Genomic DNA, 17,994 nt, shown 5'->3' with positions numbered 1-17,994 from the left:
CTTGTTCTTATTATTTATAAGTACAATTAACCTCACTTTTGAAGGAACTGATGTTAATGGCATAAATTTTATTTTTTTGTACTTCCAGTCTCTCCCTTTCCAAGCCATCCTCTACACTAATTTATAAGTTTTTAAAAAAAATTTTTTTAACGTTTATTCATTTTTTGATAGAAACAGAGAGTGAATGGGGGAGGGGAAGAGAGAGAGGGAGACATAGAATCCCTAGCAGGCTTCAGGCTCTGAACTGACAGCACAGAACCTGATGCAGGGCTCGAACTCACGGACCTTGAGATCATGACCTGAGCTGAAGTCGGACACTTAACCGACTGAGCCACCCTGGCGCCCCTGTAAGTTTTTTTAAATATAAATTTGAAGATGTAATTTCTTATGTTAAAAGCTTTTTTACCAATTGATTTGCTTTTGTTCTAACAATATTGTATCCCTTTCATGTATTTGCATTTGCTCTTTCTCTATGTGTTAATTCTAAATCTTTATAAACTTAAAAAAAACTCTTTCTTTAAAGAATGTTTTTTGAATAGTAATTCTTTTCAATAATGTTATTAACATTATAAAATAGAATTTTAACTTACTGTTGGTTGGAGATTGTTTTGTTCATTTTGTGTTTGTTTTTTGTCATTGACCTCTCATAGGTGGAAAATGTTTGGATCATAGATATGTTTTACTTTAGTTCCCCAGTGTTGGCTCATACAGTTGTAAATTTTAAAAATTTATTGCCCATCTTTTCATGTGTCTGTTGGCCATCTGGATGTTTTCTTTGGAAAAGTGTCTATTTATGCCTTCTGCTCATTTCTTCACTGGATTCTTTGTTTTTCAGGTGTTGAGTTTGGTAAGTTCTTTATAGATTTTGGGTCTGAGTGGCTAAAATTAACAACTCAGAAACAACAGATGTTGGCGAAGATGTGAAGAAATGGGAGCCCTCTTGCACTGCTGGTGGGAATGCAAACTGGTGCAGCTGCTCTGGAAAACAGTGTGGAGGTTCCTCAAAAAATTAAAAATAGAATTACCCTACAACCCAGCAATAGCACTACTAGGAATTTATCTAAAAGATACAGGAGTGCTGATGCATAGGGACACTCGTACCCCAATGTTTATAGCAGTGTTTTCAACAATAGCCAAATTATGCAAAGAGCTCATATGTCCATCAACTGATGAAAGGATAAAGAAGATGTGGTTTATATATACAATGGAATACTACTTGGCAATGAGAAAGAATGAAATCCTGCCATTTGCAGCAATGTGGATGGAACTGGAGGGTATTCTGCTAAGTGAAATAAGTCAGTCAGAGAAAGACAGATATCATATGTTTTCACTCATATGTGGAACTTAAGAAACTTAACAGAAGACCAGGGGGGAAGCGAAGGAGAAAAATAGTTTCAAATAGAGAGGGAGGCAAACCATAAGAGATTCTTAAATACAGAGAACAAACTGAGGGTTGATGGGGATTGCGGGGGGGAGAGGGGAAAATGGGTGATGGGCATTGAGGAGGGCACTTGTTGGGATGAGCACTGGTGTTGTATGTAAGCGATGAATCATGGGAATCTACCCCCAAAACCAGTTGCCTGCCTGTGGGGATTTGAATTCTGATGATTGTTTAGAGAAGATGGCAAGGATCATCAGACACTTTTTCAAAAATCATAGTATAGGGAACATGATTGAGAAGTGGAGCAGTGGGGACACATGTAAGAGAGAAAGGATTTTTGGAATTGAATCAACAAATTACATTTTTGCTAGGTAAATGCCCCAGGGGGACAAAAGGTGTATTTCAAAATACAGTCAATATTTAATAGGAACAAGTTCTTCGGATCAGTGTTTTCATAATGAAATGTGTAAATGTGGAAGAGAAAATAGTATAATACCCAGAGAAAGTTTAGATCCAGGTATAGGGAACATCACTTTACGATGAAGAGTCTTGAAAGCCTGTATAACTGAGATGAGAATTCAAACATTCCCAACCACTTAGAAGAAAGGAAATTTTGAAAAGGCAAAAGTAGAACCCAGGCAACCCAAGAACTAAACTCATAATATACATTTCTCAAGAAACTCTCACGGGAGTTGTCTAAGCCTATGGAGATGGTGTTCCTAACATCTTTTGTATTGGAGAACAACTTTTCTGCTCATAGTTCTTGTTTTTCATTGCTATCATCTTCTAAATTATCAGAATCATTCTCATACATAGAGAGAAACCTCCCAGATCGTTCCTTATAAATTTCTTCATTCTTCACAATTATTTTTTGCCTATAGAGAAAAAGAACATGTATCACTATAGACTCAAGGATAGAAGGGGATGTAGGATATCTGAGGGGAGAGAAATGTGGTTTCATTCCTTCACTGGGGGCAGCTGCACACATTACTTATAGGTTTTTTTTTTTAATGTTTATTTATTTTGAGAGAGAGAGTCCCAAGCAGACTCCACGCTGTCAGAACAGAGCCTGATGTGGGGCTTGATCCCATGAACCATGAGATGATGACCTGAACCGAAATCGAGTCAGACGCTCAACCAACCGAGCCACCAAGGCACCCCATACTTGCAGTGGTTTTGAATTTAATGAGAAATGATATTTAGGTTACCAAATTCTCAAATGAGGAATATTCTGCTGAGGGGAAACAGAGTATGCCATCCCAATATACCTTGCATATTGATTACTTGAGTTAAAGTTACTTAAGCAACAGCCAGTGCAAGAAAGGCATTCTGACCCTCTTTGTTCCCCTGAAAGTAGGAAATATATTTTTCATATGAATATACCTTCCCTATACCAGAAGGTAAAGAGATATCCCTATCAGCAGAAATAGGGAATTTAAAGCTAAGAAGTCTGTATAAAAAAAACCTGGGTGGCTTAGTTGGCTGAGTGTCTGACTTGGGCTCAGGTCATGATCTTGCAGTTTGTGAGTTCAAGGCTCACATTGGGCTTACTGCTGTCAGCACAGAGCCCATTTCAGATCCTCTTTTCCCCTCCCCTGCCTGTGCTCTCTCTCAAAAATAAATAAACCATTAAAAAAAAAAACCCAACAACTCTGTTACTTACTTACTAATTTAGTACCCCAACCCCAAACTTCTTTGTCTTGTCAATTCTTTACAAATTTATTGTTACTTTGTCTAAAAGGTATAACTGCCTGATTTGTTCACTTCTTTGAGTCTCATATTTTACTGAGCTCCTATACATACAAAATTAAATTTGTTTTTTCCTGTTAATCTGTTTTATGCCAATTTAACTATTAGATCAAAGAACCTAGACAAGAAGGGATAAGTTTTTACTACCAAATCAATACAATGAATAACTTCCCTTTATTGAAGTATCTACCAAAAATTTATCCGAATGATTTAAAATGCATTTCCAGTTAACAGTATTATTTCTGACCTAAAGTTGACTTCCACATGAACTAAACGCAGCTGTATCTAAGTGTAAACCACTGACACCTAAACCCATAACCCCTCAGGGGACATGGTAAAAACTCAGAACTCAGATGGGTTGTTACAATAGCTTCCAATCGTTCATTCATTAAATATTTATTAAATATCTCTTAAAGATTCCAACTGTATGACATTCTGGAAAAGGCAAAACTACAGAGACTGTGAAAAGATCAGTAATTTCCAGGAGTTGGGAGGGGAAGCAAAAAATGAATAGGTGGAGGGCCGAGGACTTTAGGGATTTAAAATTTATTCACAGAACTGAATAAACTCAAAGACCTTCAGATAGGGGCATCTGGGTGGCTTAGTCAGTTGAGTGTCTGACTGTGGCTTACATCATGATCTCGCAGTTCACGAGTTGGAGCCCTGCATCCGGTACTGTCGGTGTGGAGCCTGCTACAGATCCTCTGCTCCTCCCTCTCTCTCTCTCTCTCTCTCTCTCTCTCTCCCCTCCCCTACTTACTCTCTCTGTCTCTCTCAAAATAAATTAATTAAAAAATAAAGATCCACAGGTAAATTTCATGTGCTGTTTTGAATAAAAACTAAGATGTAATAAGGGAGAGGAGTCTAGACACATGTCCAGCACCACTTCAGATGAACTGTCTGTCCTTAGCAGGTGACTTCCGTGGCCAGGCTTTGAATGACTATTTCCCTCCTGGAAGTGCCTGTGCCTTGACTTTATTAAGAAATACCTGGGTTCATCTTCATATCTATTCCTCACCCAAACTCCCTTCCACTTTCTAAAGATAACTCAGCCATGTCTTTTTGAGCAGCATCATGCACACCTTAGATGAATGTTTTCTTCTGTCAGAAGCTGTATGGTGTATTTAAACTTTTCTTCAGTCTCGGCAAGCTTGGTCTGGAGTGTTTTCTCCAGATTTCCCACTGTAGCTTTCTGAAAGACATGTAAATTTTAATTGCTCTCTTTCCCAAACCAGAGTCATCCAGAGCAAAGCTACATGGCAGAACCATACAGAGACCTGGATTCCTCTGCACAACCCTATCCCCACTCCAGCCAGGACTCACCTCTCTCTGGAGTTCCATCTGGGTTTGGTAGAGGGTTGTGTTAAGTGATTCTAAGATAACAGATTGTGCATTCAACTCTTCCTCCATGACCTGTTTAAGAAGACAACAATGTCTATCTATTTATTCTCTTCTGCAGGGTGCCTGGACTAGAATGTGAAGCGTCAACTTTAGCTACTCCTTCTCCTTCACTGTTCAGTCACTGTGCCCTCTTACTTCTATCTCCTTTATGTCTTGCCCATCTATATCCTCATATGCAGACTCACTATCACTGCCCCAGAGCCAGCCCTCACCAGAGCTCCCGTGGTTGTCACAATAGCTACCAATCATTCATTTATTAAACAAATATTTATCAAATATCTACTCCAGATTCCAACTATATGACATTGGGGAAAATGCAAAACTATAGAGACAGTAAAAAGATCAGTTGTTGCCAGGGATTGGGAAGGGAAGCAGGGATAAATAGGTGGAGGACAGAGGAGTTTTAGGTAAAGAAAATATTCTGTATGATATTGCAGTGGTGGGTACATGGCATGATGCATTTGATAAAACCTATAGAATGCATAACACAAAGAGTGAGCCCTAATGTAAACTATGGACTTTAATTAAAAATGATGTATCAATATTGGTTCATCAGCTGTAACAAATGTACTGCACTAATGCAAGATGTTAATAATAGAGTATATTGTATGTTTGTGTTGGGGGAGGATATGGGCACTCTCTGCACTTTGTTTAATTTTTCAGTAAACCTAACATTGCTCTAAAAAATAGCCTTTAAGAAAAGTTGGTTTGAGAGAGAGAGAGAGAGCACGCTAGTAGGGAAAGGGGGCAGAAGAGACAGAATCTTAAGCAGGTGCTGTACTCAACACAGAGGTCATGACCTGAGCAGAAATCAAGAGTCAGATGCTCAACCGACTGATCCACCCAGGCACTCCTTAAAAATAGTCTTTTAATTAGGAAAAACACCTACTATTATAGGCACTAGGAATATTATGATGAATAAGAAAAATATAATTTCTACTCTTATGGAGATACACCCTAGTGAAGGGGATGAAAAAAATTAAAGTCAATAAAATAATTACAATAATAAATTAAAAACAAACCAAGGATGAAGATAGAAGATGCAGTGTTAGTGTGGGGAAGGGATAAATGTGGAATCTACTACATTAGATAAACGCTGAAGAGACAATAAAAATGATCCAGATGGCTCTGTGCTTTCAGATGTCAGCCTCATTTAACTCCTACATGTCTTCAGAGCTCTTCCCATGGAATAAGCATCTTCTCAAGATGTATAAACTAGAGAGGTACCATCTCTCACTGTATTTGCATTGTACAAAGCACTGTACTAGGTCATTTAGCATTCTTTTGTTTGCTTATTCATTCAAAAAAATCAGCTGGTATTTACTAAATGTCTGTGATGTGCCAGGTACTGTTCTAGAAACTGGAGATTAGTGGTAGAAAAAACAGACAAAAATCTCTGCCTTCATTCATTGAGTTTATCAGGTTATAAAGTTATAAATCTGTATAGAGGAGCGCCTGGGTGGCTCAGTCAGTTGATTTCAGCTCGGGTCTTGATCTCACAGTTTGGAGAGCCCCTCATCAGGCTCTGTACTAAGTATGAAACCTGCTTAAGATTCTCTCTCTTCTTTCTATCCCTCTTCCCTACTCATGTGCTTGCTCTCTCTCTTAAAATAAATAAATAAATAAATGTAAAAAATCTGTATAGAAAAACAAAACAAGGAAATGGAAGTGTTGGGGAGGGTGTTAAGCCTTTAAATAGAGTGGCCCTTCAGAAATGGCATTTGAACAAAACCAGAAAGAGGTAAGGAAGTTAGTTGTGTGGATATCTAGGAAAGAGCTTCCCAAGAAGAGTGAATGTCAAGTGCAAAGACCCCAAGTAAAGGATCCTTGACTGTTAAAAATACAGCAAGGAGTCCAGTGCCATTGCAGTTGTGTAATGAAGGGGAAGAAATAGAAGGAGATAAAGTTAGGGGAAAGAATCATGAGCACAGAGCAGGTAGAATAATCCCCAGCCTCAACACAGGACTGGAATAGTTACATTCCCACCAACCAGAGTACACAGAGTATTGGGTAGACTACTCAGAAGGGTATTATCTCTGTAGGGGGGAAAATTAGCCTTAAACTAAAGACTGCTTTAACTTAACTGCATCCCAGAACAAAGTCCAACAATATTTAAAGAAATACAAAAATATTCAGCACCCAACAAGGTAGTTTGCAATCCACCTTTTTGGTTTGTTTGTTTTGATTACGCTTATGCTCAAGGTGGGGGTTGAACTCACAACCCAGAGATCAAGAGTCGCATGCTCTATGGACTGAGCCAGCCAGGCACCCCCCCCCCCCCCCACACCCAACAAGATAAACTTCACAATGGCAGGCCTCCAAAAAAAAAAAAATTACCAGGCATGTAAACAAGTGAGAAAATATGACCACAAATGAGGAGCAAAATCAATTAACAGAACCAGAAAGGAATGATAGAATTAGTAGACAAGCTCATTAAAGCAGCTATTACAATGCACTGGGTTTTCCTTGCTCCAAAGCCTATCTGTCTACCATGCAGGACATTGAGGCTTGTTGACCCAACAATGCTGAAGCCTTGCCTAAGCTCTAAGATATAATTCCATGATTTTATAATGGCTAGTCTTTTCCCAAACATGTCCATTCTGGATCCTAGTGTAAGAAGAATCAGAAGGCAGTTCATGGGTTTGAACAGTTTCCCTTCAGGTATCTCCCACATGGAAGTGCCATAATTTGTCCCAGAAGAACAGAATTCTTTGAGGAAGCTGTTGGGGTTGAGGCACATTTGGAATATCAAGGAGAGGCTTGGAATTAGAGTTCCCAGGGTCAGTATTGTACTTTTTAGAGCTTAAGGGAAGAATTTGGTATTTTACAAATCAAGACTCTTTTGTGGTTTGAGCCTTACTAGAAATGGAACGCATTTGACACTGAAGATCACACAGCATATTGCTCATATATTTGCTCAAATTGCTCTAAAAAGACACAAAGGCTCTGTTTTACAAATGACTTTGTATTATAGTTATAAAGTTCTATCTGACTTGTTGAATCCAGCAAACTCAGCTTTGGGTCTTCCTTTTGTTTTGTTTTGGAAAATTATAATAGATTCTATTTTATTGAGGGTATATAATTTTACTGGTGCATTTGTAAGATGCTAATTCCACAAGAAAAATGAAAGAGCTTACCTGTTTGGTCTTTCTCAGCTCCTCTAATTGCAAGGTGTCCTTTTCATGTTGTTTCAGTAGCTCCTAAAAACAATTTTATTCGGAAAAGGTCAGCACTGGGGTTTCTGGCACTTCTTTCAGAGACTTGAGAAAGCCAGAATAGGATTCCAGAATGTAGTATTCACCAAAGGTTAGATATTGGTGTAATGAAGCACACATTTAATTTGTTGAAGGTAAATTTTGAAAATCTTAACTTATGTGCAATATATATACATGTTTAAATATATAATATATATAAATATATAATATATAAATATATAAATATATAATATATAAATACATAATATAAAAAAATATAATATATAAATATATATAAATATAATATATAAATATATATTATATAAATATATATATATATTTTAAAACTCAAGTTAGTTAATATACGGTGTAGTCTTGGCTTCAGCAGAACCCAGTGATCAATCTCTTACATAGAACACCCAGTGCTCATCCCAACAAGTGCCCTCCTTAATGCCCATCACCCATTTAACCCATCCCCACACCTATGTCCCCTCCAGCAACCCTCAATTTGTTCTCTGTATTTAAGAGTCTCTTATGGTTTGCCTCCCTCTCTGTTTTTATCTTATTTTTCTTTCCCTTTCCCTATGTACACCATACACACACAAAAAATCAAAATGGATGAAAGACTTAAATGTGAGCAGGAAACCATCAAAATCCTACAGGAGAAAGCGGGCAGCACCCTCTTTGACCTCAGCTGCAGCAACTTCTTATGTGACCTGTCTCCAGAGGCAAGGGAAATAAAAGCAAAAATGAACTATTGGGACCTCATCAAGATAAAAAGCTTCTGCACAGCAAAGGAAACAATCAACAAAACCAAAAAGGCAACCGATGGAATGGGAGAAGATATTTGTAAATGACATATCGGATAAAGGCTTAGTATCCAAAATCTATAAAGAGCTCACCAAACTCAACACTCAAAAAAACAAGTAACCTAGTGAAGATCACAATTTCAGACTTTAAGCTACATTACAAACCTGTAATCATTAAGACAATATGGTATTGGCACAAAAACAGACACATAGATCAATGGAAAAGAATAGAAAACCCAGAAATAGACCCACAAATATATGGCCAACTAATCTTTGACAAAGCAGGAAAGAGCATCCAATGGAAAAAAGACAGTCTCTTCAGCAAATGGTGCTGGGAAAACTGGACAGTGACATGCAGAAGAATGAACCTGGACCACTTTCTTACACCATATCACATCAACAAATATTAAAAAGACACCATATTTTCATCAAGGACTTTGTTGTTAATGTACATATTTAATATTGTTGAATATTCATTTATCCACAGATTTATCTTTATATTCAATGCAATCTCAGTCAGAATACCAGCAAGCTTTCTTGACAAACTAATTCTGAAATTTATGTAGAAATATAAGTGATATAGAGGCACCTGGGTAGCTCAGTCAGTTAAGCGTCTAACTCTCAATTTTGGCTCAGGTCATGATCTGACAGTTCATGGGATTTGGCCCTGCATTGGGCTCTGTGCTGACAGTCCAGAGTCTGCTTGGGATTCTCTCTCTCTCTCTCTCTCTCTTTCTCTCTCCCACTTGCGCTTTCTCTCCCTTCTCTCTCAAACACAAATAAATAAACTTAAAAGAATGTAAATGATATAGAAGAGTCAAAATAACATTGAAACACAAGAGCAAAGCTAGATTTTTACTCCCTGATTTCAAGCTACAATAATTAAGATGATGGTTGTCTTGGCCTTGGTATGGACAGATAATTCAATGGAACAGAACAGAGTCTATTCCCCCTCACCCCACCCCTCAAAACACAGCAAAAACATCACGGCAACTTAATGGAGAATGGAAAGTTTTTTTTATATAAATCATGCTCAAACAACTAGATACTTATACAGAAAAAAGTGACCTATGACCTCTATCTCACTCTATACATAAAAATTATTCAAAATGGATCACAGAATCATAAACATTAAAATTACAAAGCTTTTCAAAAGATAGAATATCTTTGTATCCTTGGACTAGGCAACAATTTCATAGAAAGGACACAAAAAGCTGTAATTTTCCTGTAAAAAGGAAAAAATTAATAATTTGGTTTTCATCAAAATAAAAAAATTCTGCACATCAGAAGACAACATAAGTAAAATGAAAAGGCAAACCACAGGCTAGGAGACAGTATCTGTAACACATATATCTGACAAGGAACTTGTATCCATATTATGTAAAGGTCTCCTACATATCAATAATAAAAAGATAAAGAATTCAAGTTTTTTCAAATGACAAAAGGCTTAAACCAGCATTTCACAAAAGAAGACATATAAATTGTCTGATAAGCACATAAAAAATTGCCCAACATAATAGTCAGGGAAATTAAAACTGTAATGAAATACCATTTCATACCATTTAATACCATTGGAAGGGTCAAAATTAAAAAGGATGTCAATACTAATTGTTGATGATAAGGAGCAACTGGAATTCTCATAGATTTAAGGTGCAAGAGTAAAATGATACAACTACTATGGAAAATAGCTTATATTTTCTTATAAAGTTAAACCTATAACTACCCGAGAGACCAATAATAATACTGCTAGGTATATACCCAAAGGAAGTGAAAGCTTGTGCCTATGGAAATATTTGTACAAGGGTGGTTACAAAAGCCTTAATTATAAAATAGGGAGGACAAAAAACGGAAACAACCCAAACCTCCAAAAACAGGGAAATGGTAAACACATTGTGTGATATTCCTACAAAAGAATACTACTAGATATAAAAAGTAAGAAATTACTGATATAAACAAAAAATAGATAAATTTCACAGGCACTGTAGTGTGGAAAAAGAAACTATATACAAAAGAGCATACACTACATGATTACATTTATATGAAACTTAAAAACAGGTGAAACTAATCTATGATGGGAGGAATCAAAACAGTGGTTGTCTTGGGTCAAGTTTTGAGGGAGATAGGGCTTAACTGGGAAGGAACACAAGACTGATTTCTGGATTGCTGAAATGCTCTAGATTTTTTTTTTAATTTATATCCAAGTTAGCATATAGTGCAATAATGATTTCAGGAGTAGAATCCAGTGATTCATCTCCTACATATGACACCCAGCGCTCATCCCAACGAGTGTCTTCCTTAACGCCCCTTAACCATTTAGCCCATTCCCCCTCCGGTAACCCTCAGTTTGTTCTCTGTATTTAAGAGTCTCTTACATTTTGTTGCCCTCCCCGTTTTTATGTTATTTTTGTTTTCCTTCCCTTATGTTCATCTGTTTTGTATCTTAAATTCCACATATGAGTGAAGTCATATGATATTTGTCTTTCTCTAACTGACTAATTTCACTTAGCATAATACACTGTAGTTCCATCCACGTTTTTACAAATGGCAAGATTTCATTCTTTTTGATTGCCGAGTAATACTCCATTGTATATATATACCACATCTTCTTTATCCATTCATCTGTCGATGGACATTTGGGCTCTTTCCATACTTTGGCTGTTGTCAATAGCATTGCTATAAACATTAGGGTTCATGTGCCCCTTCAAAACAATGCTTTTGCTAAGTGTAAATTATGCTTCATGAGAGAGACAGAGATAGTACCATTTACAGATTCATAGTCAGCATCATTGGAGAAAAAATAGAAGAGAGGAAAGGATGCATGCAGATGATCAACTCTCTGCCCACTAGAGGAATTGCTACTTCTTATTCAGATGTCTGAGCTCTCTATACCCCAGAAGAACTGGACACACTGCACAGAATGTCCCACACCCACATTACTGTTTTGCTCAGTTATAGTGAATGTCAGAAATGGGCTTTTATTGGTGAAATTAATGTTTTTTTAATTAGCATGATAGTTGGAAATGTACTCTTAAAAATGGAATATTGAAGGTAGATACTATTTAAATTTTTTTTTTTTTTACATTTTTATTTATTTTTGAGAGACAGAGACAGAGCACAGTGGGGGAGGGGCAGAGACAGAATGAGACACAGAATCCGAAGCAGGCTCCAGGCTCTGAGCTGTCAGCACAGAGCCCGATGCAGGGCTCGAGCTCACAAACTGTGAGATCGTGACCTGAGCCAAAGTCAGACACTTAACCGACTGAGCCACCCAGGCACCCTGAAGGTAGATACTATTTTAGAGACACTGTCCACTTTGCAGGAAAAAAGTACAGGAATCTAACAAAGCCTATAGCCTACACACTCAGGAATGGTGTCTAAGGTTTGATCCCTAAATGGTCCTGTGTCTGCTTAGGAGGAGCTCCAGCTGCCAGATGCTGACTACAGCGGTTACAGAATCCTACCTCTGTACTACCCTTGCATACACCTCTGATGAGTCTTTCATGTACCTAAAAGTTCAGAGAGCTGGAGGTATAACCACTTGGGGCCTGCTTGCTAGTAATGCATGTTTATTTAGTAAATGTCTGTATGTCTGAGACCTGTTTTCACTATGATCTGGCATCAGTATCAAGGTTGTAGGGGAGTGATTAACAAGAGTAGCTACATTTTAACCCCTCTAACTTTTGCTTTTCTTTCAATGTTTATTTATTTTTGAGAGACAGAGACAGAGAGTGAGTGGGGGAGGGGCAGAGAGAGAGAGGGAGACACAGAATCTGAAGCAGGCTCCAGGCTCTGAGCTGTTAGCACAGAGCCCAACTTGGGGCTCAAACTCACAAACCGTGAGATCATGACCTGAGCCTAAGTCACATGCCTAACTGACTGAGCCACCCAGGCGCCCTTACCCCCTCTAACTTTTAGATAGATACTCTTAATTACTAAGAGCTATACATGACCAACTTGCTTAGTTTAGTTTGCTACACTGCCCTTTCTCTTCAGCTACAGTCAAGAAGGAGGAGGACATTCAGAGACTGGGAAAATTTGGCAAAATAGGGAATTTCACGTTTTGTGTGTGTTTAGCATTCTATTATTTCCCACTAGTTTCAGTTTTCATTCCATAGTGACCCTGTGGTAAGACCATGTAGATAAAGGACAGCAAGATTGCCAGTCTACTTGCATATATTTCCAAGGAAGCTGGGAAAGGAAGAATATGCCCATAAAGGCAAAATTGTGCCTAATTACAGAGGCACACCTAGGAACCGGATGTCCCACCTAGGCTTCATGCTCAACCACTCATGTGCTTTGGGCTAAGTTACCTCCTTCTCTCGATTGAAGTTCTCAAAGACGGTACTGTAGGAGTCATTTATTTTCTTCTTTGCTTCTTCTGACTCTAACTCAAACCTTTTTGTCATATTATGTTCTGGGGGTGAGAAGAAATTACGTATATGAGTAAATGTGGGGAAAGCACATGCAGAGAGAAACTGAGAATATCTGAAGGTAATAAAAATTCCAGACCGGGTCAAACTCAAGTTCCTTTCAGCCTGTCATTCAGCCTCTGATGCTCACCTAGAAATGCTTGGGAATCAGGTGAACATGGTGGCAGTTTTCAGTGATATCAGCCATATGGTTTTACTCCTAATGTCTCTGATTTTTGTGTGTGTGTAATTTTAGATCTGTTGCTTATTATTTTGTCCATTCCCTCTGCTGAAGTAACTACGTTTTCTTGGATATTCTTACCTTAAAATATAGCTCTTGACTAATGCGAATTTTCCAGCAATAAAATTTATTCTGTACTTAACCCTGGGGTAGAGGAAGGCTTAAAATGTTTCTGGTGCAGGAGAACTTGCCAACCGAGCCCCAAAACCAAAGAGGAGAAATGAGGGGTGAGGGGCTGACACAGATTTCTTCTTCAGCTTCATGGTGCTGGGAATTATAGGGAGGCAACCCCTAGGCTCATCCTGTGAATAAGCTGGGAATGATAGGAGGCTACCCCTAGAGGGCTGAGCTACACTATGCACAGCTGAAGTCTGCTCTTTCAAAATTGGGTGTAACGTCTTACTTAGATTTTGACAACATGGGATGAGTGTGGTATGGGTGGCCAGAAGTCTGGAAGAAGACCTGGGTTATGTTACACCAGGCTTCTGAGTAAAGCCTCAGATAGGTGCAGCTCCTCATTCCTTTCCTCACCCTTAGTTCCAGGGTCTTCATGCTGCCTTCCTGCAGTCAAGAGTCCCCACCAGAGTGGGAATAGCCTTGAGGATTAACTTACCCAGGGAGTTTCTGCATTTAAATGAGTAATTTGTTGAAAACAACCAAGTTTGATATGAACTGGGGTGAGGTAGGATGTGGTATAGGTTTGTAGAGTCTCCACTCCTACCTCAACCAGTCCTCTAGGTCAGGGAGCAAAGTCTCCATAAATTCCTTTCTTCTTTTTCCACTTAGGAAGATGCTTGCTGAGGGTAGGAGGCTCATCCATAACACACTTTTTTTAAAGTGTGCTTGGGCGCCTGGGTGGCGCAGTCAGTTAAGCGTCCGACTTCAGCCAGGTCACGATCTTGCGGTCCATGAGTTTGAGCCCTGCGTCGGGCTCTGGGCTGATGGCTCAGAGCCTGAAGCCTGTTTCCGATTCTGTGTCTCCCTCTCTCTCTGCCCCTCCCCCCTTCATGCTTTGTCTCTCTCTGTCCCAAAAATAAATAAACGTTGAAAAAAAATTTTTTTTTAATAAAAAAAAAATAAAATAAAGTGGGCTCTACTCCTAGTGTGGAGTCCAACATAGGGCTTGAACTCACAACCCTGAGATCAGGACCTGAGCTGAGATCAAGGGTCGGACACTTAACTGACTGAACCATCCAGGGCCTCCATAAAACACTTTCTATGATCCAAACTCTGTGCTAGGTGTTGGAAATACTAAAAATATATAGTAATATATAAATGTATCAAATCAACATGTTGTACTCTTTAAACATATGCAGTGTTATATGCCAATTGTACCTGAAAAATGGAGATCCTCTGGGGGGATATGGGAATACAGAGGCTCTCAGTATGATTGTGTTGTCACTCTCCCAACAAGTGAATATTTGAAACTCTAATTCCAGAACATTTTTCTGGAAATTTGGGGTCACTTGTATCCGGGTAACAAGTCAATGCTCCTACAGATGTCCCAGAGCTTGTTCCAGACCATGATGGCTAAGCTTGGAATTGGAGAGCTTTGGAAGGTACGGGCTTATACCCTCAAATAGCTGAGTTTTATAAAAGACTCCATCCTTGTTGTCACTTGTTGAAAACTCCATGTACTCTTGATTCAGGAATCCAGCCCTGTGGCCATCACCTTTAGTGAATCTAAAGCTGATGTTCTCAAGCTAAGACCAAACTTAATGGCAGGGTTTTTTTGGTACACGTGTCATCAAAAAGAGAAGTTCTTGTACTCACTTTGCTGTAGCAGGATCTTTTCCCGCTCCAACTTCTCATCCTTCTCCCATTCTGCCTTCTTCTTCAACCACTTATCTTCCATTTCATCATAAATGCTGTCCTGCAGAGGTACAAAGGCACTATGAAAAGAATCCTGGAGAAGACTGCACACTGGCTCCAGGCACAGCATTGGGCCCTTTAAAGCTTCCCTCACTAGAATGCTTGCTGGGAGTCCCTCTGTGGGTGGTTGGTGGGAGTAAATTCTAGCCCAGCCCATCCAAGGGCCTGTAGAACCCTAAAGTCAAAGGCAAGTTCTGCATGTGTTTGCCCCACTGGAACTGGGTTTCCTTTGAAGACAGATAGGACTCCCCTGCTGCAAATTCACATGTCAGCTCCCTCTGAATCATGAATCACTTATCAACAGCCCATGAAGAAACAAGGGAAATGCCTAGTAGTTAATTTGAACACTTAGAAAACAATGGTATGTTTTTCAGACAGTGTCTATTTTTAACTCAGCAAATCTAACTTCCTTTGTGGGTGAGGTTAAATAAGCCTAACCTGATGCCAATCCTGTTGGTTGGTTCAGACTTCATGGGGGTGGGACTCCAGGAGGAGGAAGGCCTAGGACCTGGATGCTGCTAGTAACGTCTCAGTACCCTGACCTCCTTTTTTTCCCCCAGGTTAGCAGCATAACTCACACTGGGGCCAGACATCAGAGCTCATTTGTAATTGTTTATGGCCATTTAGATAAAGGTTCTCATTTATCATTTTCAAGACTGGTGGGCAGCTCAGTTTCCATAGGGGTCAAACTCTCTGGAGAGGTACAGACTGAAGCAAACGTAAGGGGCAGCTTACCCACACATCAGTCTGATGCTTCTCCTAGGCTTTGCTCTAAGATGTTTTCCCTCACTGTATCAAGATACATCTTGAAAAACAAGTTTTAGATACAAGCTCGAAACTGAAACTGTGGATGGCAAATAGAATTTCAGAGGTGGTACTGGTGCTTGACTTGGTTTCCTCCTTTAAGAGGGTGGTCAACTGTCTTTGTTTGAGACTGAGTTGTGTCCCAGGACTCTGAATTTTTGATGCTAAAACCTGGAAAGTCCTATGCAAACCACAACTAGCTGCTCACCAATAGGATGGGGGTTTGCTGCCTCAGCCTGTTCATTCCTCATCTCCTACTCCCTCATCCCACTAAGAAGAAATCATGGCCTGTTTCCCCAGGCCTCCCTCAAATTAGCTGATTCAATGAATGAGTTACATTCTGAGATGGCTAGAGCATCCCAGGCCCAGCTGGTGGGGGTGCAGTGAGAGAGTCTTTTTTGGACGGCAATTTGGCCAAATGTATCAAAGGCCTTTAAAATGTTTATCCCTTTTGGCCCTGCACTCTACTAAAGTCAAAGATGTTACAAAGTGCAAATGCTAACAGCAGATTGTCTTGCGGTGGTAATTCTCTTTTGTTGCTGTTGTAGTTGGTTTTTGTATTTCAATTTTTTAGAAACCATGAGCAGGTATTACTTTTGTAATTACAAACATATTGGTCAGTGGGCTTCTTTAGGGACTGGGTGACTGATTCACACATGGAAGCCACCATGGTCTGAAGGTCACTCTTCTCCCTGGGTGTACTTAGTGCCACCTAGAACCAAGGATGCTGGGAATCTGAGGAAATTATTTTCTGGGCAAGAGCTGTAGATTCAGCCTGATGTCATCAGCCAGGAATGAGCCTTGCCTCTTACTTTCATAATCCAAGGAGCTCTGAATCTCACCTGATACATATGAAACATATTCTTCAAATACTTATACTCCTTTCCCATTTCATCTGGACAAAAGGAAAACAACAGGGTCATCATTATTCCTCCGAAATGAATGTTTTCACACTCAAGTGTGAGCTCTCCTGTACTCTTCCTCTATCTCCAACTCATCCTCTAGGTGCTAAAACCATGTTGCACCTCAAGAATAACCCTGGAGGCTTATTAGAAATCCAGACGCCTGTCTTTTTTTCCTACTCCTCACCTCCACCCAGCCAAACCCACTGAATTCAGGTCTCAGAGGAGAGGCCTAGTGTCTGTGGATAATATGCTTCTCAAGTGATTCTGATGCATACCAAATGTGAGAACTAATCCCTGGGGGGTAAACCTACATCTGTGGGGAAAAGAGGAGCAAAACCTTGTAGTATGCACCTGCTTCTCTCTTTTTAAAGCAGTTTTATTTATTTTTTAATGTTTACTTTTGAAAGAGAGAGAGACAGAGTGCAAGCAGGGTGAGGGGGCAGAGAGAGAGGGAGAGAAAGGATCCAAATCAGGCTCCGTGCTGTCAGTACAGAGCCCAATGTGGGGCTCAAACCCACAAACTGTGAGATCATGACCTGAGCCAAAGTTGGACGCTTAACCACCTAGGTGCCCCTGCTTCTCTCTTTTTAAAGCAATGTTTCCAGTGTTCACTGATTTTGAAAATGATACATGTTTTCTTTAGAAAATTGGAAAATCAGCAAGCTATAAATACCCTCTTTTTAAAAAGTAAGGCAAAATAAAGGGAGAAGATTATAGAATTTCTCCTTCTCCCTATGGAGATTAGTCTATAATCTCAGAATTCTGAAGGATACACATTTTGCCCTTCCCGAGGACAGCATAAATAATGGGATAAATGGCCAACACAACTCTTATGCATTATAAGGCCATATAAATCATAGTGTGCTATTATAATATAATGAAACACCACCATTTTACAGATGATGTAACTTGCTGGATTACAATAATATTATATTTGTAGAGTTAAAAATATATTTTAAAAAGGTGCTTTCACATTCTTATCTCTCTGATAAAGGCAGGTATTATAGTCCTCAATTCTTAGACAGAATAAATGAGACTCAAGGAGATTAAGGACTTGCTCAGATCCTAACACTTGGTTGCAGGCCAGTCTATCACCTGGGCATAGGAGGGACACTGATGACATGGTTTCCCTCTTTTCAGTTTCATTCTCAGTCACTCCCTGTCTCTGAGCTTTAGGAGGACACCTGGAGAGCATAGTCCCAGCCCATCCATGACCACGGGAGTTCTTT

At 39.3% G+C, this 17,994-nt stretch overlaps 1 protein-coding gene across 2 annotated transcripts in view; it reads right to left on the bottom strand.

Moving 5' to 3' along the window:
- FLACC1 (flagellum associated containing coiled-coil domains 1) overlaps nucleotides 1-17,994 on the bottom strand; it is a 68,334-nt gene that overhangs the window by 23,140 nt on the left and 27,200 nt on the right. Inside the window, exons 9-15 of one of the 2 annotated variants that reach the window (XM_047869870.1) lie at nucleotides 16,703-16,755; nucleotides 14,958-15,057; nucleotides 12,845-12,948; nucleotides 7,669-7,731; nucleotides 4,454-4,543; nucleotides 4,213-4,322; nucleotides 2,136-2,256 (exon numbers count right to left, since the gene is read on the bottom strand). In XM_047869870.1, the coding sequence (XP_047725826.1) occupies nucleotides 2,136-2,256; nucleotides 4,213-4,322; nucleotides 4,454-4,543; nucleotides 7,669-7,731; nucleotides 12,845-12,948; nucleotides 14,958-15,057; nucleotides 16,703-16,755 (641 nt within the window). Of the gene's footprint in view, nucleotides 1-2,135; nucleotides 2,257-4,212; nucleotides 4,323-4,453; nucleotides 4,544-7,668; nucleotides 7,732-12,844; nucleotides 12,949-14,957; nucleotides 15,058-16,702; nucleotides 16,756-17,994 lie in introns of those variants that run through there. The other variant, XM_047869869.1, reaches the window with a different exon arrangement.

Source organism: Prionailurus viverrinus, chromosome C1 (genome assembly GCF_022837055.1).
Source record: "Prionailurus viverrinus isolate Anna chromosome C1, UM_Priviv_1.0, whole genome shotgun sequence".
Classification (NCBI taxonomy): domain Eukaryota; kingdom Metazoa; phylum Chordata; class Mammalia; order Carnivora; family Felidae; genus Prionailurus; species Prionailurus viverrinus.
The sequence above is the reverse complement of the archived record's forward strand: the minus strand, read 5'-3'. Positions and strand labels throughout refer to the sequence as shown.